General features: G+C 34.9%; 2 protein-coding genes across 3 annotated transcripts in view; one reads left to right on the top strand and one right to left on the bottom strand.

Moving 5' to 3' along the window:
* LOC135846591 (T-lymphocyte activation antigen CD86-like) overlaps positions 1–23,827 on the bottom strand; it is a 366,864-nt gene that overhangs the window by 168,850 nt on the left and 174,187 nt on the right. The window lies entirely within an intron of this gene.
* On the top strand, positions 176–23,136 carry LOC135846590 (uncharacterized). The gene is made up of 5 exons (XM_065365777.1): positions 176–458; positions 18,073–19,419; positions 20,438–20,650; positions 22,050–22,277; positions 22,374–23,136. The coding sequence occupies exons 2-5, from the start codon at positions 18,081–18,083 to the stop codon at positions 22,673–22,675; spliced, it is 2,082 nt and encodes a 693-aa protein (XP_065221849.1). The 5' UTR covers positions 176–458; positions 18,073–18,080; the 3' UTR covers positions 22,676–23,136.

Here is a 23,827-nt window from a genome sequence, read left to right as displayed (position 1 = left end):
CGTCGTATAATCTCAAGTATTCCATTTGCTGGTATCGCAATTACCTAGATTTTTTTCACATCGGTAGCATGTGAATCTCACCATATTACAATGTATTAAACAAGGTTAAGGATGCGGTGGGGATCAAGGTTACACTTACACATATTTTACAAGTATAGTATACGATGTACTACCTATCTTCCCTTTCCCAATGTACCGTTTCCAGGTGTCTTGTCGCTCGACAGCCGACACCTCTGTTTACGTCTTCAACGAGTGCAATTAGGTGCCTACCGAGACATAATCGCGAATTATTTTCGTGATGACTGACAACACTTCTTTCATTTACTGACTCATTCACGAAACGTATGTAATTGTGAAGGAATCGTCGTCGGATGTTTTGTTTCCTTTTCAGTGGTAGACATATGTTACGACGTTTTTCATAGGAAATTGATAAGCTGTATAGGGCACCAACTTCAATGGTAAGTATAAGTGATACGTAAATTACTATTACTAATTCCTATACTAACAAAAAAATCATTGCTGATTCAAAAATTTTAAAAATGAATTGAAAATTTTTTGCATAATGTTGAAAAAGCAATAAAAAAATTTAAGCAAAACACACTGGTGTGGTGGTCTCTTGACAAAAAAAAATTCAAGTAAAATTGAAATTTGATTTTCAGAAAAAAAAATTATTGCAATTCATTTTCACAGTTAATCACTCATCAAAGACACAACAACAGGTGGTTGGATCGGAGGGCAGATTAAGTGGGTATGTACATAAAAATTAGGTAATGCAAAATTATTTGGAATTCTGTATCTCTTCGTTTTGGTTTTTCATTCAGTTTCTAGCTTTTACCGTTCAAAGTTTCAAAAAATGAGCAATCTTTCGAGGATCCATAATACTTATCATATGATCATCCAAATGTAAGCGAAGCACAAACATCACTCTCATTCGCTTTTCGTAACTTTGAACTTCTTTAAAAAATCATTACAGCTTTCAAGATGGATGAACATTTTTTGACCATTCATACTATGTACTTACATATAATTGAAATCAGATATTCATTTTTCTTTCAATTTCAGGAAAAATTATAATCAAAACTCGAATTTACAAGCATAAGCCGCTCTTAATTTCCAATTCTGGTGTACAATATTAGGTAATTCAGAGATTTCTTTTCCCCGTATGGAAATTTGATAAGTAAATTACGCGAGTGGAATTTTTCAACCCCAAACAAAGTGGGTGTTTTCAAGTGATTTTTCCCCATGTTCATTCGGAAATTTTGCTCTACACACAGGGTGTCTAACAAAACTACTAGACAAAAAAATCATGACTTCTTTCACGATTTTTTCATCACCTATTTTTCACATTTTTCGGCATTAAAATACCCCCCTCCCCCCAAAATTAAATAGCTTGAAATGCCAAAACATTTTTGTTGAATTGTCGCGTCTCTCAAACCCAGTAAATAGGCAGGGTGTCTAACAAAATCTGAAAACTAAAAAAAAGGACCTTTCGGAGGGACATTTTCAAAGTTGAAAATGAACTAATATCCCCCTTCCCCCCAATTAATTTTCACAACATTTCTATGAAAAAAGGCTTCATAAAAGAAACAAAAAAATTATCAAGAAAATACATCGAACAATGAAAATAATCAATCGATTTTCATTAACAAAATTTTTAATTTTTTGCTATTGTAGTTATTTATTAATTATTTTGACGTTTAAAAAAATTAATATTCTGAAAAATTGAGTTTTCATTTTTCGGTCGATTTTGATTAAATCACAAGATTATTTAAGATTTCGGAAAAAAGAAGGACCTATTCGGACAAAAAGGACCTTTTCCCTCACTTTTTTGAAAAGAATGACCCATAGGCAAAAAGACAAACTTTTCCTGACCTTCTGGATCGGAAAAACCTGATAGGTATAATAGCCTGTTTACTTACTTGTCGAACAGGGTTGCCATTTTGTACAAGTTCAAAAATTAGGTATTTCAGTTTTTTCATTTTTCTGATTTTTTGAACAAATTTTTTTATTTATTTATGTACCTACTTTTTTTTAAATTTATGGGCTTTTTAAAAAACTTTTAAGTGTGTTTCGAGCAAAATCAGGGACGGTTTTGAGGAGGGTATGGGCAGGAGGGATGTAACACCCCTCCAATGTTCAGAATCGTCGGCGAAATGGTAAACTACCAGAAAAATGTCAGTAAATAGAAGAAAATTTGAAAAACTAAAAAAAAATCGTCAATTTGGTGGCAAAATCGTTAATTTTCTGACAAAATCATCGATCTATCATCAAAATTCTTACTTTTTTCAAAAGGAATTCTTTCATTAAAACTGTTGTTGTTTTACTTTTCGAATCACACACGTTTTCGAAAACTTTTGTCCTCGCTTCGCTCGGGCCATTCAATATGCAGCTTTCAAGAATTTTAAGAACTGAACAGAAAAATTCTAGAAACAGCTGTACTCATACTTAATACACAAAGCACATGAAAAATGCAAATTTTAATTTTTTCTGAACAGATTCGCCAGATTTTCAAATTTTCTTGACACAGCACGTTCAAATTTTAATTATCGTCAGCAAAACTACAACAGGGTTGCCAGACAGGTTTTCGCAAAATTACCTAGTTCTGAAAAATTATCTTTTTTTCCACCCCAAAAATCCCCAAAAATCCCCAAACAGCAGAAATTCCTGGGCTGGAAGCTCGATAACTTGTTACACTTGATTTCCCTACTTCATTTAAAAGCATCTAAAAATCCCTAAAAATCCCTGCACAATTTGAAAGTCGGCTGAATACCACTAGAATTGTAAAAGCACTCGATTCGAAACTTGATGTGTGATGATTTTATGAAAAGGAAGGCAGGCTTGAGCAAAAATTTTTTGACAAAACAGGTCCAAAAAACCTCAATTTTTGCATGTTTTATTTTAAATTTATTCCCGCAAGAATCAAATTTTTTTAGGGATTTTTCCCTGCAAAAATGCAAATCCCCGAAGAAATCCCTAGACTGTTTCAGTGAAGTGGAAAATCCCTAGATCTAGTTAGAAATCCCTGAATCTGGCAATACTGAACTACAATTTTTAGTCGGCAAAATGACGTGATACCCCCCCCCCCACCTCCGAATAGCATTGCTTCGAACCATCATCTAAGCAGAATTCATGACTTTTCATGACTTTCATGACCGTTAAGACACCCTGACACATCTGAACACATCTGAAAAATGAGAATTCAGTAGAAGATTGCAATACTTTCTCCTTCCAGAAAATTTCCCAACTTTTTAGACGAAGTAGGTATACAATACAATACAATGTGCATTTGTGCAATAAAAATCCAATTTTGATGTCTGATTCATCCTTTACCCTACTCCATATGAGAAGTTTAATCACTGCAATACCAAAGAAATATTCTCAAATTCGACAAGCTAATTGGGCAGTTGAAAGCATCAGAATGGGAAAAATTTTGGATAAAACTTTGTGAAGATTACAAATTTTTAAGGGAAGGATAATTCATAGAAAATGTCGAAAATAGAACCCATGCCAATTATCGAGAAAATTTGGGATTAGTGCCACAAAAAATCGAAAAAAAAAACATAGGTAAATAAAACTTTTCAAATGGTGAATTGTTAAAAACCTGAATTAGCTCGTAAGAATATTAAAACTTCAAAAAATTATGGTAGGAAGCCAGAATCCGGTTTACATTACATTTTTGAGCCCTACCTCCCCCCCCAAAAGCCTCAAAATCACTCTTAATACCTTTAGTCACCTCGGGAGGTCAAACATGGTATGTAATAAATATGAACCCAAATCCAATCCAGCTTTCTATCTGAATTAATTTTTGATATTTTAATTTTCCAAAATCTATTCAAAATTGTATAAATGAAGTTCAACAGATGAAATTTTGCATGCTTCATTGATTTTTCAAAATATTAATCCTAAATTTGCCAGTCCTTAACATTTTTTTCTATGCAAATAGAATATTCTCCCGCCAAAAACTGTAACTGCAAGAAAATTCGTCTAAAAAAGCACCACAGCGGTATAATTTTTTTGCACTAGATGGCCTAAAAACTCTATGCTTATTTTTAGAGGGATCATTGATAGAATAAAGTATGATGTCACCAAGTAAGTATCTGTTTACACTTTACAATGTACATAGGTATGTACTTTCGCTACATTAAACCTACCCTTTCTCACATTTTCTTTTTTTAATCCACTCCGAAGTCGGAATTTATACAAATAAAAAATTTATTTAAAAGGGAGCCGGAAAAAAAGTTGGAAAATCACTCGACGTGATACACTTGTTTGGAAATATTAATGAACTTATACTAATCCATTAAGTAATGAAATGAGAGTTTCGTACTTGAGTACGCGGTACGGGTATGGTACACGTTTTGTTTGCTAAACATCTGTAGGAATAAGCGGCTAAATCAGATTTTCGCTAATTACATTCACGGTTTATTAACATTTTATACACCAGCTTTACTATCTACGAGTAACTATATACGGAAGACATGCACCGAGTATTTCACCCTTTAGCATAGTCTGCAGCTATTATAATAGCGTATAGCTACGCGTTCAACTGGAATCTGTACTGTACTGTGCACACTTACTTACAATTATTTTATACGTGATTTGTGCAAAGTCATCGCCTACGTGTACATCTTTATTAGGTACTTAATTTCACCTCGAATTAAATACGCCATAATTAGATATATGTGAGGTGTAAAATTTTATTTGATTAAAATTCGATTAACGAGCGAACGGATGGTTCAGCAATGATTTATGGCACCCAGGACCAGACACACCTTGATGTCTTAGGTCAGCAGAATTATTTCCCTGTGTGTAGGCATAATAGAAATACGAGTGTGTCAGTTATCTCGGGTTGGCGAGATGATGAAATGGCGCAGTGGACACTCGATCGAATGACTTGTACATTTATTCGAACGGATGTGTAATCACGAATGTGACTTTCGCTTTCAATGTGTGTTGTTTTAAGGAAGTGCCATGATAAATTATTTTTTTTTTTGATCGATGTGGTTCGAAATTGTTTTGGAGAATTGCAACTTAATGCTTAAAGAAGCCCCCCCCCCCACAAAAAAATCTGAATTTTTGTAGTCTGCATTTTTTAATTTTTCGATTTTTGGCAAAATATTTAAAATCAAAAACGCAATTACTTTAATATCAATCATAACATAAACAAAACTTGGAAATTTTTGAAATCTACAATAATTTTTTAATTGACATACATTTTTTCAAAACGTGGCTTTCTGCGCCATTTCAACAACGAGCGTAGATGAAGGAATATTTAACCATTTTTACTCATTTTAGAGTCTCTAATGAGACTGAAACCGCAGTGCAAAAGTTCAAAATCTTTGTGTCATATTTCAATATGGTAAAAAAAAGCACAGGTTTCAATTTTCGATTGGTACAAAACTAAACGAATCAAGCAAGACCTCTGTAAATTTCATTTTGAAGAGGTACTTCGTGTTCTCTATTCGAAAATCCGAGTTGAAAAATAAAACTTACAAATTCGACCACCACCGCAGGTTCTCTGATTTCAAAAATTCCACGCTCTTGGCAACTAAACTGGAAAATTCCAGCGAGTTCAACCTCGCGTAATTTGTGGCAAACGTTTCACCCGAGCATCGATCAATTTATTTTTGAAACTCTACGTAAAAAATACACGCAACCGAGAGAAAAAATTCAAACAGCCGCAAATTCCTATCCAGTAACGCAGCCAATGAAATCCAACGACGAAGAGCGAACAATTTCTATTCAATGAGCGAGCCCAAACCAGCATTTCAAATTCGTTCTCAGCACCGTCGTCGTCGTCGTCGTTCGTCGACAAGACTATTCAAGCCTGGAAAAATTTGTCGATGGAAAATCCCCAACGATATAAAATTTAATTGACAATTCGTAGCTTGGAAAAGTTCACGGTTAGAATAAATTTGGCACGTACCAGTAACTTTTCACTGTTGGTTTAGCAGACTAAAAAGCTTTCGCTTGATAAATGTGTACTCGGTTATCGGAAATCTTTCGAAAATTTACTAAATTTTTATATAATATTTTTTCTTCGACCCTGGCTGGGGTGTCGGCGATGTCAAAAATGTACTACGTGATGATGTATTTTTTTCTTTCGCCGGCAACTTGCGTAGGTTGGGTCGTTCCATCCGCGTATTTTAGATGATTAATTTTACTCGCGTTTAAAACGATTAATGTAATTAAAAATGATTACGATACGCATTTCCGCGGACGTAGAAAAAGCCAGTAAAGGTGTAGACGCAGCCGGTGTGCAACAGAGACGAGCAGAGGGGAGCTGTCAATCACGACGCTAGGTATCGTTGAACGAGCTATAATGTAGAATTCAAAGTTATTCATCATTGTCGCCGGCGTGGCGGTGTCGCGAATATTCGCGAACCGAAAACCGAGTCGATTTTTGCGGAACATTATGAGCGTTGTGGGAATCGCAGGTACGCGGGTCTCGCTCAATTACACCGGGCGAAGTAATTTGCTGACGATTTGTAAAAGCGAGCACTGCTCGCGTACTTTTTTCCCTTTCTAAGCTGCTGCGTCGAGTCGAGTTAATCGCATATTCGTACCATGGTACTATTAAAGTACCCACCTACAAGTTTGCATTTAAAAAGGAAAGAATTTACATGGGTACTCTGCGAAAACATTTTCTCGCTGTTTAATTCAAATATTCGTTCGATATATGTACTCGTAAAACGACGGAATTGAATTCAGCTCACACGAAAAAAGAGTTGTTAGCAGAAAGAGTGGAAAAAAGAGCTCAAGTCGAGCGAAGTATCGCGCTACGGCAGCGTAGGATAGGTATACAACATACACTTGAAATAATTAGCGGGTATGTATAGCATACTGTACGTTACGTATAGGTCTAGGTATACTATGTATAAGTATACAATACACTGTATACAGGGTTTTGTACGCTTCAGGGAAGGAAGCAAAATGCGGCGGAGGCGACACCGTCGTCGTCGTCGTCGTTTTGTTATAACCGGGCGGCAGAGATTAGCAAACGTTAGCGTTGAAATCACGAAATAATTACCCGGACAATTTATCTTTTTCGGCTGTGTTTCCTTAGCAACATAAAAATTCTTCATATCGATTTGGTCGCGTATATAGTAGTTATATACGAACGAGTATACGCGGCCCTGCAAAGGCAGCAATGTGCTTTTTCATTTACACAAACACCAACGACTGACGATGCGACGAACCCGCCACCACCTTGGTCGTCGCAACGCCACCGCCTCCTCTTGTTAAAAGGCGAACTTGTGTAAAAAATAAACTCGTATCTTTAAGCTGATTATCAAACACGACTCGCACTCGTGTACTTAAAATTCGCTGGAATTCAATTTTTTCATACGAATTTCGTATACACTTGGAGAAATAAGACTATTATCAGAGGTCGATCACCTTTTTCAATGTAAAGGAGGGTTCTCGAGAGGATTGATTTTCAAACTTTTTCAAAATTCGGCGTAGTCTGGCTGAAAACAAAACTTGGTGAAATGATTTCAAAATGGCGTGAAGGTTCATTTTTGACTTTTTTCATCTCTTTTTATGTAAGTATAAGATTTTTTGCAAACCTCAATTGAATTTCGAAATAAGTTGCAACTCGACTAACGACGTAAGGTGAAGGAGAAAGCAAGAGGTTCTGAGGTCTCAAAATTCAGTATTTTCTATGTATGCCTTTGAGGGGAGAGGTAACCCAATGATTTCTAAATTTTCATAAATTATGACCGCTATACAATTATACATAAAGGTGGATATACGAAAAAAATTTCCAGTGCTAATCAACATTGTTCCATTTGTTTGAAAAAATAAAATAAAATTTTAAAATGTAACTACAATACTACATTTTTTTTTTATTTATCAAATTTTCAAAACTTTACCAAAAATCTAAAAATGACCAGAAGCCGGTTTTGGAAAAATCACTAATAAGCACCACTCACGTTCGTACTTCCCAAAATGAATTTAAAGACAGTTTTTATGGTACTTTTTGCGAATCTAAAATTACCAAAATATGCCTGAAGGCTCTGGGACTCAACATGTTGAAATTGGAGTACCTAGTACCTACATAATGTACATATAATGCATGTAAATTTTAGCTTTCCCAACTTCATTAAAAAATACAATTTTGAGGAAATTTCAACCTTCAAAAAATTGCTGGTGACTCCAGAACTCCCTAAATCGATCCGAAACGGTCAATCGATTTGGAGAGGGTTGGGGGGGGGGCGTCAAAAATGAAGTACAAACCAAATTTCAGCTTTCTAGGTGAATTTGATGAAATTTCAATTTTTTCTGCATTTTTGGCCCTTGGATTTTTTAAAATTCATCAAAAAACGAAAAATGCACTTTAGCAGCTGAAATTTTGACTGATGGTGCATGTTTGCATGCTCTTATTCGATTCAACTTTGCCCGGTTCGAAACATTTTCTATTGATTGGAACACCTCTTTCGGTGCCATTAATGATTTGAAGGTCTTTGGAAGCAATGCTCGATTGCTCCCATAATTAAAATTTTATTGCTCTCAAACCTAAAAAATAAACAACATAAATGAGTTTTTCTAACAATTATTTTGGGTTTTCTGATCATGCTGCATTGCTTATAGGACCTCGAAAATAATATGTTTTAGATACCTACATAAACGATAAACGTACGCCAAAATTTCAAAAAACACGAATTCAGTCAAGGATTTTACCATACTTTTTGGAAATTTTTCAAAATGTAGAAATGAAGAATCCTCTGAAAAATACTTCCCAATTTTTTTGTGTGCTTATTTTAATTAAACTTCCGAAAAATTGAAAAAATTTCCTACAGCTCGCAATAAAAATATCAGAATTACTCTTTCCAAAGATGAAAGATATTGAATTCCAAGCAATTAAAACCCTGTTACTGGAGTTGGGAGGAGAGAGGAGGGGGGCGATTTCACTTCAAATTCAGCAATTTGAGTTAGTTTTGATCAAATGAGAGGGGAGAGAGGGATTATTTCATAATATTATTCGGAAATGCTCTTTTTGAAACAATCAATTAAATTTCATTCAGATTTTTTTTTAAATTTTACAGCTCAAATTACATTTTTCATTTGGGGAAAGGGGACAGGAAATTGAAAATACCAAAAATAAATAAAATAAAGGAAGCAACAAATCAGCTCAAAATAGCACTGGGAGCAAATTTTCGTTAACTGCGATCACTTTGAGAAAATCGCACTTTTACTTTAGAAAAATTTTCTCGTAAATTTTCTTAGAGTCAAAAGTTGGTGGTTATAATAAGCTTTGGATAGTATTTTGAAATATTTTACTCGAAAAAGAGCCTTTATTTCAAATCGTTAACTCGTACCTACATTCATTTTTTGAAAAAAGAGTAAATACTCGTACTCATAATTGATGTACTTGTGGCACCATTTTCAGGTCTCATTGGTTTTCGATGTATTTTTTTGTAAAAATTCGTTGTAAAATGTTTCGATTAGATGGCGCTGTTGCTTATACCCTTAATCATCACTCTATACTCATATAATATAGAGGCACCAGTTAGTTTTTATTAATGAATAAACCGTTGCCAGAAAAACGCTCGCGTAAATGACTAAGTTTTCTTCACTTGCTACCTGGTGCCACAACGACGTTCAACTAAATGGTGCCATAACGTTACAAAAGTAGATATTGATATACATAAATATTTATTATATTAGACATAGAGATATAAATCGGAGACTCTTTCTGGATTCTCAAGTCGACCCCCTCCCCTAAATAGATTGTCTTTATTTTCGAACCGACCCACTTCGGCAGCTGAAAATGTAATCCTGTTATAAGTTCGACATTCAAAATTTTATTAGGACAAGTGAATTACAAATCCAAAATGACGAGTTGAAAAGTGTATTTTTTAGTAAGTAAAGTAAGTTGAAAAATCTCGAATGTAAAAAAAAAACAGAATCTCTATTTTTGTAACCAATTTTTCGAAACTTCTTCTACATTGTGAAGTTGCCCTCCCCCTCCCCCCTCCATCATCGATAAGACAATTTTCGCCAATTTCAAAAATTCGCTAAGAATTGAAAAATCAACTTCATCAGCTGAAAATGTAGTCTCAAGGTCATAATGACATGCTCTTGCAGACTTCGGATGAGCCCAATTTTAGCTCAATCGGAGTTGACGAATCGTAAAGGTTTCCTTGTGGGTAAATTTCACCTCTATTCGTAATTTTTATTCAAAACATGTAGAATATATGCTATATTCTTTGTCATGTTTCAGAAAGTAATTCCATTTTTTTTTTCAAAATTCATAATCCTACTACGGAAAAATTACTTCAGGGGAGAAATCCATGAAAATTGTATAAGGGTAATTCTCAGAAAAAGGGTCGATTTTGATATGCATAATTTTGAAAAACGAAAATCATTTTTTTGGAAAATTTCAAGTGGGAATCATTTGTATATGTGTCCCAGATCCCTTTTCTAGTGCTGGCCTCAATTCAATCCCCCCCCCACTGTGGACCCCGGCCCCCCTAAAACGGCGATAATTAGAATTCGACCCTCATCGATGTGTAATATGTCGATTGACATGTTTTCAAGGTCGTAGAATTCGAATCTGGAGTTATTTTTTTTGTAGAGGTGGAGGGTGAGGCGTGGGGAGGGGGAAAATGTCAAATTTTGCTTATATTATCGTGTAATATGTCGATTTATGTTTTTCAGGCCGCAGAGTTCGAATCTGGACTTATTTTTATGGTAGGGGTACAGGTGAGGTGTGGGGAGGGAGAAAATGTCAAATTTTGCTTGTTTTATCGTGTAATATGTCGACTAGCGCGATAAAAGTACAGCTGTCTGAAATTTGGCCAAGTCGAAGGACAAATGGGCGCTGGACAAGCCGAAGGACAATCTCAACGTTTTTTCGTTTCTAGCCTTACCTACTGGACATTATTCGATTTTTAACACGTAATAAATGTGTACTTATCATGTAGAATAACTTCCCGTGCTCAATTATTGGTTTTGGCGGGTTCATTGGCGTAAATGAAAACACCAAGCCGAAGGACACAGATTTTGCGAAATATCAAAACTTCACAGATAAGTACGATCAGAACGAGCTGTAATGTAGTTTTTAAAAAGAACGGTGCGGGGTAACATTTCTATGAGTACAGTGAACCAGTGCAGCCACTCACCAGAAAAAAATGTTGGATTGGGAAGCTACCAAAAATAATTGAAAATTGCTCGAAAATTTGCGCAGAAAGTGTGTGACAGTTTTCAAATGTGAATTGTGAGCTTCCTATAGACTTATTGCAATTGCAATTTGCACAATAAGAGACCTTCATGTTCTATGATAATGAGAATGTGTCAATTTTTCCAAAAAAAAATGAAGTTCATGACACTTTATAACATTCATTTTCAAAAACATGATGTGTGACAGCCAAGTCGAAGGACATTTGGGGTATAAAATCAAATGTACACCAATGAAAGGAGGGTCTAAAAACCTCAATACCATGTGTGAAATGTGTGCGGGGTCATTCTTGAATGGACCAAAAAAAAAAAAAAAAATTCACGCTAAAACCGTTGAGAAATTTGCCATGTACACGAATTTTACCTTTTTCTGAGAATTACCCATAAAAGAAAGTTCTGCCTTTTCTATTTAACGTTCGATTTGACGTTTTTTCTCAATTTTTTTCTAAAAAATTCAAAAACTCAATTTTTTCAAAAAAATTCTAACTCAATTTCTGGGAAGTTTTTATTCAGAATTGAATTCTTTCAATTTAAAAAAATACATTTTGTTAGTTTTCATGAAAAGAATGGGGGCTGGAAAGGAGGTTACGAGCTGCTTCTTCACTCTCGCTTGATCCGGTCTTTTTAAACTGTCAAGATTTTATACGAATTCGTATGATAATGTGCACCAATATAAATATACGTAAATAGGTGACATTTTCGGCAATAAAATCTCGATATAATTTATATCTACCAATGAGAAATTCGATCCCAGACGAATGAAGAGGTTCTTAAACGTATCGAATAAAATATACCTAGACGCATTTTATCATTCTCATCTCAAAAGCATAAATTTAATTAACATCTCACGACCATATTTGAAAATTTTATTACGTAATTCTCATATTTCTCTTCACACAAGAAGCATTGTTAGCGTCAAATCTATAATACATATTCTACATATTATCGCGAGTATTTCATCAGTACAAAAAAAATTATAATGACGACTGCGCATATAGTTAGGTACTCGCAAATAACCGACACTAAAACACTGGGTAATTTAAACACCGCTAATTATCGTCGGACTTGTTCATATTTATACAAAGAGTCAGTCAGCATCGTTAATATCCAGTGTACATATAAGCTTACATTTTAAAACACTAGATAGGTACTCGCTACACGTATCCTATAAATGGTGAGAATTATCCAATTACTTGTTTAATACGTCGGTCTATAGGGCAATTTACCAAATCACGCAACCTATTATTGTCTACATAGATAGAAAATATCTTCGATAAAGCATGCAGCAATTGCATAAAGAACCGCGAAATTTTCCAAATCCAGCAAAATAAACCTTAAAAGATACTCGGCCTTATACACAGACTATACAGAATACTACGTATATAAAACCATAAACCGTGAAATCAGCCTTTCTATTCGGCTTATAACGCAAGATTATCCGGTAACAGGTACACTTCTACGTCGAGAGGTTGAAAAGCTGCCTTTTTTTTCCCGCGTTGAGTGGGTAATGAAAAAAAAAAAAAAAAAAACAAGGGAAAAACACAAATACGTTTGGTACTACGTGGGAGAACGAGGGAAAAATAAGAGAAAAAGCCACATGACGAAAGTAAATAGGTATTTGTTGGTTAACGGAAACCATAATAGTCCTCAGGCTGCGGATGAGAATAGTTTGAAAAATTATGTCGGATTACAGGCACTTTATTACGAAACCAACAACGGATAATATTTTAAGCGTCATTTTTGCAAGTTTTTTTGGTAAAAGTTTACAACGTTTTATGGTGTTTTAGTTTTGCCATCGCGTCGTACTCGTGAGTACGTAGACGTACCTTGTTTATCGCGTATGTCATTGAATATGTTCACGTATACAGGGTGTCCTGCAAAACACCCACCGGCCACCTAACTTTGAATTTGAATGGGATCAGGAATGCCAAATAAAATACTTGATTTTCAATTTTATCAGAAAACATGAGAAGACTATTGAAAATTCTAAGTTCTATGAGTTGATGAAACCTTCTTCTCCATTTGGAAAAAAACTTGAAAGAAAAATTTTTTAGAATTTTTATTGGATTGGATTCGCGAATTTTTTCAGCCCCCCCCCCCTCTTTGTTCGAAAAAATCAATTCTATTCATTACCTAAATGTTTTTCTGGGAAGAGAAAAACTCCATCATATTTAAATTTAATTTTGGTCACCCACTCTCAAGAAATCCTGCATCTGCATAGACATCCAATTCATATAAAATTGTCGACTTTTCTTTCCAAGAGGACTCAAAATTCTAAACACCCGAAACGTTTGAAGGGACACCCTGTATATAAAAGTACATATCGTCTTAAATATACATATAAGAAAAGAAAGTACCTCGTAAAGCGTTCATCCGATTACAAGTTCAATAATCGTAAAAATGTGCTGAAATTTGCATTGTAACGATACCACAACGTGTTATTACCAGCACGTTGGCAAAACGAGGCTCATTTTCGCAATGTCATCCACGTACCTACAAATTTTGATAAGCCATCAAGGCGAAAAACTTTCATACATGTATATGTAATGAGCCTGTCGCAAATATATACAAATTAATATTTGCCAGCTTTGAAATTCAGTTTGATAAATTAATTATACGCATACGTAACGTATAAGAAATTAAATTATAACTTATTCGTTTCGTTTAGTATACGAGTATAGTATACTTACTTATGCGACCGAGCGTCGAGTTTATAGGCTGAGTAAGTTTCATTTGTACGTATAGAAAATGCACTACCTAATAACATTTCCTTCGTATATTTCTTCAATGACACAGAAAATTAAATAAACTTTATCCAAACGAAAACGTCAACTCAAAAACGAACTTCTAATTCAAAATAATGACCGTCCTAAAGACTCCCCTGCCTTCGCCTCGCCTCCCGCTCCATATAGAAATTTACGCTTGTCAAATAACACAGTTTATAATTAAGATTCATTTTACTCCGGAACTTTTACCAAAATATACTCTATACATTGTACATCTAGAGGGAAACCTAGCCCAAAACCTTATCGAGTTCGAATTAGTATCAGAGAGCTCTTCCATAACAAGATGACCGGTACCGTGTAGACCACTATGAGTGGGACACGTATAGTACTCGTAGTATTCGATACGCTGGACTAAAAACCGTATAAATTTTCATTAATATACTCGAGTTGTAGAAACTTCGCCATTTGATCGAGGTTTTTTTTTCTTTTAATAACATTCGGTTATAGTGAGAAATGGAATACTCGAGTCTAAATTAGCTTTTATTATTAGTTTGCATTCGAGGCTTCTTTTAGCTTAGCAAATGAGCTTGAAAATTAATCAAGCGTCTTGCGTCTTTTATATTAAAAGCCAGTTGCCAGGACGACGAATCGGGCCTTATAAAAGGTATACCACAATATTCGACTATTTTTACTTATTTTATTATTTCACGTAGGTATTCGACTAAAGTGTACGCTTCTCGCTTTTCTTCAAACGCCTGCGTCTTTTCTGTACTAATGTTGGAGGAAATTTTCAACTTGAGAGCGAGCGATTTTTCCTGAGATTTAGATTGACTAAAATGAGGAAAATTCGTATAATTATTTTTTCCACATCCCGAAAATTGAAATAAAATTTAATCTATATCATATTAATGCATCTCAACAGCTGATTGGGTGTTCTAGGACGAGTATGAAACATTTTACCTGGTAATTCAGCAACCCACAGTACACACATGAAAATTGGTTTGTCAACCTTTAAAATTGAAGGAATAAAGTTATAGGATGTTTGGCGTTAGTCTTCAAGATTGCATAACTACTTGAATAGATCGTTCTTCTAGAATAAAGGACAACATTAGAATGCATTGCGAAAAAAAATGTCGTAAGATTTTCTCGATTTGATATTTTTGAGCTTTCAGCCAATTCTCAAAAGGTATTCCTGGGTAAAATACTTAGGTGAAATGCCCCTGTGCTCGGATTTTTGAAATTTTGATGAAACATTGTTGGGTACATTTAAAAAAAAATGTTGGAGCCAAAAAATTTTCCCCACCTCACCCCCTGTCAATAATGGCGAAAAAACTTTTTTTTTATTTCGGGGGAAAAATCATACTTCAACGAGTTTTGAATGAAAAATTTTGAATTTACCCAAAATAAATATGTATGAAGGAAACATGAATCTAGCATTGGTATTTTTTAAAATTTTTTCCTATAGGTAGGCCATCTTCAAAAACTCAAAAAAAAAACCTCAAAATTGTGTTTTTAGTGTCACGACACCACCAAAAAAAAAAATACTGATAGTAATATAACTTTGCGATTTAGCATGTGAGCCTCCAAAAACAATAGAAAACCAATCAACTTTATGAAACCACAATTTTTGGGACTACACGGACTCCCTCCCCCAATTTTGGAGCTAAAGAAGATTGACAATATGGGTATCGTTATCATATGAATCGAACTCTCTGAACACGAATATGAAGTTAAATTTGTAGTTGGACCCTTCTAAGGGTCACATTGGGAGAAGGAGTTGTCCAAAAATTGATTTTTCGAGAAAAATGCTTAATTATTATAGCAGTATTCACGCCATGGTTAGGAAGTTGCATGTCACAGATATCTCTATGATGAAGCATGTTTCACAAAAAATTCCATTTTTGGGGAACCCAACCCTTTGAATGTGGCCTTCAAGGGTTCAACTGTAAAAATATTACTTTCATATTCGTATTCATTGGGATTCTTTCCAAATATTTCGAATTTATGATGCCAAATATATGCATTAAAAGATATTATTCCTAGAACTGAAGAAATATTTTGGAACACACGTGGTGCCAATTTTTTTAGCCATTATTGCCAACTTCGACAAATTCAAAAAATTTCCTAAATTTTTGACGATTTTTCTCGATTTTTTGAAATCCAAAATATTGGCATCACTACGTTCTAAGTTTTGAGAATGATATCTTTCAATACATATTTAATTTTGTAGTGATTAATGCGGAACATTTGCGGGGAAAAAAATTCAAAACACCAATTGACCCAAAAATAAACGATTTGCAATTTTTCAATTGCTCAGTAGCGCAAAAAATCCAATTTTTGGGGACTGCCTCCCACAATATGGCCCTAGAGGGTCTAACTGCAAATCCAAATTCATATTCGTATTCAGCGAGTTCGATTCATTTATGATAACGATACACTTTGTCAATTTTATTTCGCCTCAAAATTTGGAAAGGGAGTGCCTATGGCCCCAAAATTGGATTTTCAAGAAGTTGATTGGTTTTCTATTGTTTTTGAAGGCTCGAATGCAAAATTGCAGAGTTATATTACTGCAGCATTGTTTTTTTTGGCGTCGTCGCGTCGTGACACAAAAAACACAATTTTGAGGTTTTTTTTGCGTTTTAAAGATGGCTCACCGGCAGGAAAAATTTGAAATACGGCGGTTTAAATTTTCTTATGTCAACATTTCTCCCCTGAGGGGGCCAAAAATTTTTGAAAAAATCTACGTTGCTAGACTCATGTTTCCTCCATGTATTTTGGGTGAATTCAAAATTTTTCATTCAAAACTCGTTGAAGTATGTCCACCCCCCCCCAAAAAAAACTTTTTTTCGTCACTGTGGGCAAGGGAAGTGGGGTGGGGAAATTTTTTTTGACTCCGAGATTTTTTCTTCAGGTACCAAACAATGTTTCAAATTTTCAAAAATCCGAGGACAGGAGCATTTCACCTACTTTACCCTGGAATGCCCTTCCTCCATCGCTTTGGAAGGACCAAAAATAAACTTCAGCACCTATAACTTTGGCAACTGGTGATTGGGCTATCTCACAAAAATTAATACAAAAACTCAGTTGCATAACTTCGACGATAATCCTTACTCTCACGAGTATTTGCAGAAAATTGCACATCGCCAATTCCGATACAAAATGTTGACGTCCTGTCCTAATATATTTAACCATCATCTCTCTGAATTCCTCTTCGTTTTCAGTTCGCTAAATAATGAGGATTTATACGTCGTAAATTACCAACTCGTATATTTTTCCAGTCACCTCGACTCATTTACATTCTTGATAAAAATATTTTTAAACTGTCATTCATATCTGACACCGCAGACTCGGTCTAACTTTATACCCGACGAATTATCACTCGTCTCAGACGCACACTTGTCGCACAAAAATGCTCAAAACACAACACGAAAAATCCATTATGCATCCTCGTCCCACTACACTGGAAAAAAAGAGAATATCATTCAAACAAAAAGTTACCCACGCTGCTCGCTGATGAAATTACGCTCGGTTCTCGCCAAAATTCGCAACATAATTAAAGGGTAATTTTAAAACGAAAACTATTAAATTGTCCGAAGTGCAGAAATATTATTCGTCAGTGGAATCGAATTTAAAACTTTAAACTCCGTTTAATTTGCACTAAAAGTTATACAAACTGTACAAAACTATTTCATTCTCTATGAAAAGTCGTTGGTTAGGTAATTTTTTCTTACCCTCATCGTTAAACCGCTAATAATTTATGATTTGTTTCATGCTGCTGACTGTACAAAAATATCACAGTATTGGGATTATTTTGCTCGACGATTTAAATCGGTATCGAGGGACAGTGGATTATTTTCTTTACCTGAAACAAATAGAAAAACATCACGATTAGATTACAATTTTGAACAACGTAACTTTCAAATGACACACGAATCAAGAAAAAAATTATTTATGCATAAATTTTGGTTTTCTTAACTAAAGTTGCCTTGCTTGAAAAATTTTTTCATTAAAAAATCGAAATTAATAACTTGGAGATGATTGAGGCAATGAAAAACTTTGTCGTAAATTGAGGGAGGGGCTTCTGTATATTATTTTTGCACCATATTATTTTGAATAAATCAGTTGCAGCTCTTGACAAATAATTCACGTATAATTTTCATTTCAGAGATCATCATGGAACCACAAGATTCCAGCAGTTCAGACCTCATCGCACGTAATAATTTCGGAGCAATCGTACTCGGATTACTCATTGTTTTGTACCACGTCTGCAAAACGTATTATAAAACACTCAAGAAGATGGTATCCGTCCAATTGAGCAGATATACGTCGCCTCAAACCAGCATCAATTTACCACTTGGCTTTACCTCGACCAAAGGAGCAGATTCGGAATACCTTCGTATACGATGTTTCGGAGGCTCTTACCTCATAATCAAAAGCCCCGAATTAGCCTCTAAAATAATCAACAACGATGATTTCTTCGAAAGCTCTACATTCACATCGCAAACGTTAAATTTATCTTTGAATTTATTGAATATTTCTGACAAGAAAAGAAATTTGAAAAAACTCTCGCACGCTGTTCTAAAAACACGAACGAGTCATCGAGAAGAATCGTTTACCGACGACGACACGCTAAAGAATTCCATCGAATATTCGATACATTCGGCGAACGAATTGCTGGGGCGAACCGAAGACGTTACTACTATTTCTTTAACATCGACGAAAAAACCATACTCGCCGAAATTACACCCGTCATTAGCGACGAACGAAGCCAGTGACACGGAAACACGTCGCCGAGAACAGGCAGCAGGCAAATCTACATCGAAAACAGATACTAATATGGAATTGTTATTATCCGACCGTTTTGTCGAGCAAAAAGAGCATCCGGCTTTAAAAGAATGCTATTACAACATCTCGGAACCATTTACTTTAATGAAAGTACAAACCGACCATTCGAATGGATGCGAAGATACTCGAGTAATGAATTTAAACAATACTTTAATAAAGCACCAATCAACTGAGCTGAATGCCAATGACAAATCGATCAGTATCCGACGACAACTCGAATCGTCTTTTTTATTAGCTAAATATTGTATCAAAGAGTTGATCGTTTTATTAGAAGCTAAATCCAACCGTCGAGATACCGTTAACTTTAACCTTTTTTCGTATCGACACGCGGTCAATACACTGGGTGTTTGCTTGTTTGGTAAACATATCAGTCAACTGACCGGCTCGAGGTGTCAGTTTTATCAAGTGTGCGATGATCTTATCGACATTTTACGCGATCAACAAAAAAATAAACTTGTACAGTCTGTGAAAGACTTCCTGAAACTTTTTCAACTATCGAAACGACCAGATAGACGAGTTCAAAGGATTGTAGAGTTTTTCAATCGGGCTGCGGATGATTGCTTGGCTGGACGATACGAGGGTCAGGAAAACTGTCTCGTTAATACTTTATTTAAACAGTTTATTGACGATTCGGTTTCACACAAGGATGATTACGAGCAATTAAAAGGTAAGCAATAATTTTCATCAACGTGAATAAAAAATGAAAATATTTCAATATATTATAGGTACAATTTTCAAAAATATTTTAATCATTTTATCTATGAGCAAATATTTACATTAAAATGCAACTTTAAAATTCGAATACTCACTCATATTTTTTTTTTTTTTTTTTTTTTTGAGAAACCCATAGAATTATTTTTTTTTTAAATTTTGAGATTTCTGTAAAAAGCGAAAAACTGATTTTTCCACGCTTAAAAATATTATAGGCAGATTTTGGAATAATTTCTCTTCATCGTGTATCATGTTAAAATTTTGTAGTCTGTATAATTTTCCGGAAAAATTAATTTAGTCTTTTCTCATAACTTCTGCTTCATAATTACGAGTAAGTAACCAGTTCTGTTTTCCAAATGAAATATTGCAAAACAAAGTCGAATCACTTTGTATATACGTAATATAGTGTCCTCACTCCTCAATAATTAATTTTTTATTACTTACATCTTTGATAAAAGACCTCACGGTTTCGCCAAAAACATAGTATGTAGGTACCTGCAGGCCTACTTGTTTTAGATACTATACTGTTGCCTCATACGTCGTCTCCAATATACCCCAACATATTCGTCTTCGTCAAGTTAAAAGCGAGTAAATACGCTGAAAAATTAATAATTCTACGAGTTTCATCGGATTCGTTATCTAAAATTAAATAACGCGTCGCTCGCTTTCTTTAGCGCGAAGAAGATAAATTGAAGAGTAAATAACGTTCGCTAATAAGGTTCATTCACGTTAGGCATTTTTCGCTTAATCTCCTTCATTAGTCTACTTTTAATTTCACCTAAGGTACGAGTAGATACATGAAGTACCTCCCTATGAATTTCTATTCGCTGGTTTGCTCGCGTAATTGTAATTAAATAGTCTTTCTTCGCGTTCGGGGTTCCTACCTACATCTTGTATGTATGCCAATATACCTACTTGTAAGATTCGAGTAAATAAAAGGAAAAGGAGTGAAAAGGAAATCTGTTTTGTTGCAGGTTCAATTTCAGCCTTTTTGATATCGTTTACAGTCAATGTTTTGGAAATACTGAGTGGCAGAATCAGCTTAATCATTCGTCAGCTTGCTAAAGACGTTGAATTGCAGGAAAAAATCAGAAATAACGATAAAGTAGAATTTGACATGGAAGGATTTCCATTTTTAAATTTTCAAAACGTCATTAAACCTACAGCATCACATTCAATTATCAAAGGTAAGAAAAAAATAATCAGGTACCTATAAAATTGTAACATAATTGGATAGGTTATGATTTGAATTTCATGTCATTTTATTTCCGACCAACCCTACGATCACGGTGTGTGGACCAGGGCCAAAAAATGAGGGCCTCCTGAAAATGTTTTACACCTTCTCCCTTTTCTAAAGCAAATATGTCTCCCCCCCCCCAAAAAAAATATGCCATGTAGTTTTTTCATATAAAAAAGTCCCCTCTTCTCCCTCCCTTCAAAAAAATGATGAATTCGTGTTCAAAAAAAAAGTTTATTAGAGAAGTTTTTTCTGAAAAAAAATTCAAAAAGAAGTTTCCTTCAAAAATGAAAATTAATTTTAGTTTTGAAAGTAGAGGCCAAGAACAAATTTTAATTCGCAACAAGTAATTTTAGGAAAGAAGTTGTTTCTTTCGTAAAGAAGTTTTCACAAGACATTTTTTTAAATGCAAAATTTGATAGCTTCCGTTTCATGAAGTTTTCATTTTACTTTCAAAAATGAAATTTCCAAGTTTTTCTTTGAAAATTAAAGTTGCATTTTCTCTTGGAAAAGAAAAGAAGTTTTCACTTTCTCTTCTAAAAATGAAGTGTGGAAATTCCATTCTCCGTCCTCTTGTCAGTAGCACTGTTCATGAGGAAAATTGATGGAACATGAATATTGTAATAGGTACGAGTAGGTACACTAAATTTTTTCCATAGATCACAAAACAATTTCTAATCAGTTTCATTGCACTTTCCTGCCATTAAAAATTCAATTGGGGTGGGGGGAGTAGACCGAGGCACTGAACAGACAATGCCATCTTAAATTGACAAAAAAAATCACATTTTTTTTCAAAATGACCTCACTTCAAGGACTACTGGCTTTTCTGTTTGGCTGCAGTGCTCAAAATTTTTTCTGGGTAGTTTTCCCACTCAAAATAATCTTCCTCGTCAGCTTCTGTCAAAATCTGAGATTTTGTTCATCCACGTAATAGTAGATACATCTGTGTGGATCTTAAGCAGAGGATTTACACCAATTCTATGGAGACAAATTGAAAGTCTCAGAGTATCTGTAAATAGGAGGTAGTTCGAGTATTTGAGAGATTGCATCAATTTAAGCCATGTTTTGGCATTCATGATTGTTTTGCTGCTATCTCTGCTCAACTTGGCAACGCTGCAAACTCTATGATTAACCTCTGTAAAACTTTTCCTTCAAAAGCACACCCCTGCCAAAAATTCACTTAGTCTACATTTCGTACACATTTCACATACCAGCAGGTAGAGATACACTGCAAGACGATCAATTTTAACGTAAACAACACCATCTTCGGTTTGTAACAAGCTAAAAAATCTCATTAAAAAAGAGTTTCTCATATCGACGGAAATCTTTTTTTTTTTTTTGTCTTCCAGAAGCTTTAGAAAATCATCCCGTCGATCCAATCACGCCTTTTATTTGCAAATACCCGTATCGAATACCGGAGACAAAAATCCGGGTAAATCCCACCTGCGTTATACTCGTACCAAGGCACGTTCTACGAAACATGCAGCAAATCGATTGCAAAGGGAAATGGCCCGAACGAGGAACTCCTTCGGGAGGCTTTATCGCCGACCTTGAAACGGAATCGTTTAATTTATTTGGTAAGTTTTTACTTACTCTTTTAAGAAAAACAACGGAGTATTTTTGGCGCCGGAGACTTTCTCATTTAATAACTTGGTGTTTTTGTATACTTATAGTCGAACAATTTGTGCAAATCAGTTTGAAGTTATCAATAACCAGTTTACTTCAAGAGTACGTATTTACGTTGGGAGATACGCAGCGAGATGAAGAGAATGAAACTGCGAGCACTTCTTGTAGATTTACCACCTTACCGAATGATATATACGTAAATGTGAACAGAGTAGATAAACGTGGAAAAGTAATCACCTTTGAAGAATCGCTAAAAGCTTTTCACGCTATGAAAAACGCCCCTTTATCATGGCGCTGGCGTACTATTTTGTCCAAGTATTTTCCTAATACGCTGGTAATATCATCCTGAAATATTGCGCGTTGTTTGCGCTAAAAACTCCATGTGTCGGATTTCAAGATGTGGAAAAAACATCACGCAGTAAGCAATTGGTCAAGTGGATTGTTGTTCGAGTTCATTTGAATAAAAAAATACACTACATCAATTTTTCAAAATTGGATTCCTATTTTTGTATAGTTAAAGCGGGTGAGAAAGATGAAAATTGGTGAGTAAACAGCAACCAGGTCAAATGACGAAATTTGATCACTCAATCGTGAAAAAGCCAAGAGCCATAAAATTCAAAGGTAGGTACATATTTTCCAATACTTTATCATTTTACCCAATTTATTTTTTTATCAAGTAGGTATCTGAAATGGAAACTAGTTTCATATTTTTGTAAAACCTTGGTACCTGCCTATGAATTTGTTTAAAAAATCCAAATTGTACAGTATTAAGAAAAGTTTGTTCAAAGCAATAAAAATTACTTCCACTTATTTATTCTACGATTGATAATCGTATTTTTCCATCTTCACAAATGATAACAGAAGGGAAATGTCGCATCAAGATAGGGAAGAGTGAAGAAGATTTGTTAAAATTTAGGTATTGGTAGAAAATAAAGTTGATTAAAGGGAACAAACCATGAAATACTTTTTGAATTATTTAAAATTTATTGAAGGCCCAATTCTGCAGTGAACTTAGAATGATACTTCAGGAAAATAGAACTAAATTTTTTGTCTTCATTTCTTCTATTTGGTGACACAGAACCTTTGTGAATCAGATCTGAGGTTCAAAAGCATGACATTTTTTCAGTATTTTTCAACCTCGTTGTCAGGACTCTCAAGGTCACTGAACCACCAGTTCAGCTTTCCAAGGTCATCTGTCTACCTATCTGGCCCTATGTCGTATATATTCATGTCTGGCCTCTCCAGGTCATTGAATCACCCGTCTAGTCTCTCATGGCGAACTGTCTGCCCTTTAAAGGTCATTGACCCGTCATTATGGCTTCCCAAGGTCGTCGGTCTGTCTGGCCTCTTGAGGTCATTGACCCATCAGTCCTGCCTCTAAATGTCACTGACCTACATGCCTAGCTTTTCGTGGTTGTTCATGTCTGCCTGTCTGCCTTATTAAGGTCATTGACCCGTCATTATGGCTTCCAAATGTCGTCGGTCTGTCTGCCTGTCTGGC

This window comes from Planococcus citri, chromosome 5, assembly GCF_950023065.1.
Source record: "Planococcus citri chromosome 5, ihPlaCitr1.1, whole genome shotgun sequence".
NCBI lineage: Eukaryota > Metazoa > Arthropoda > Insecta > Hemiptera > Pseudococcidae > Planococcus > Planococcus citri.
This window is presented reverse-complemented; position numbering and strand designations above follow the sequence as displayed.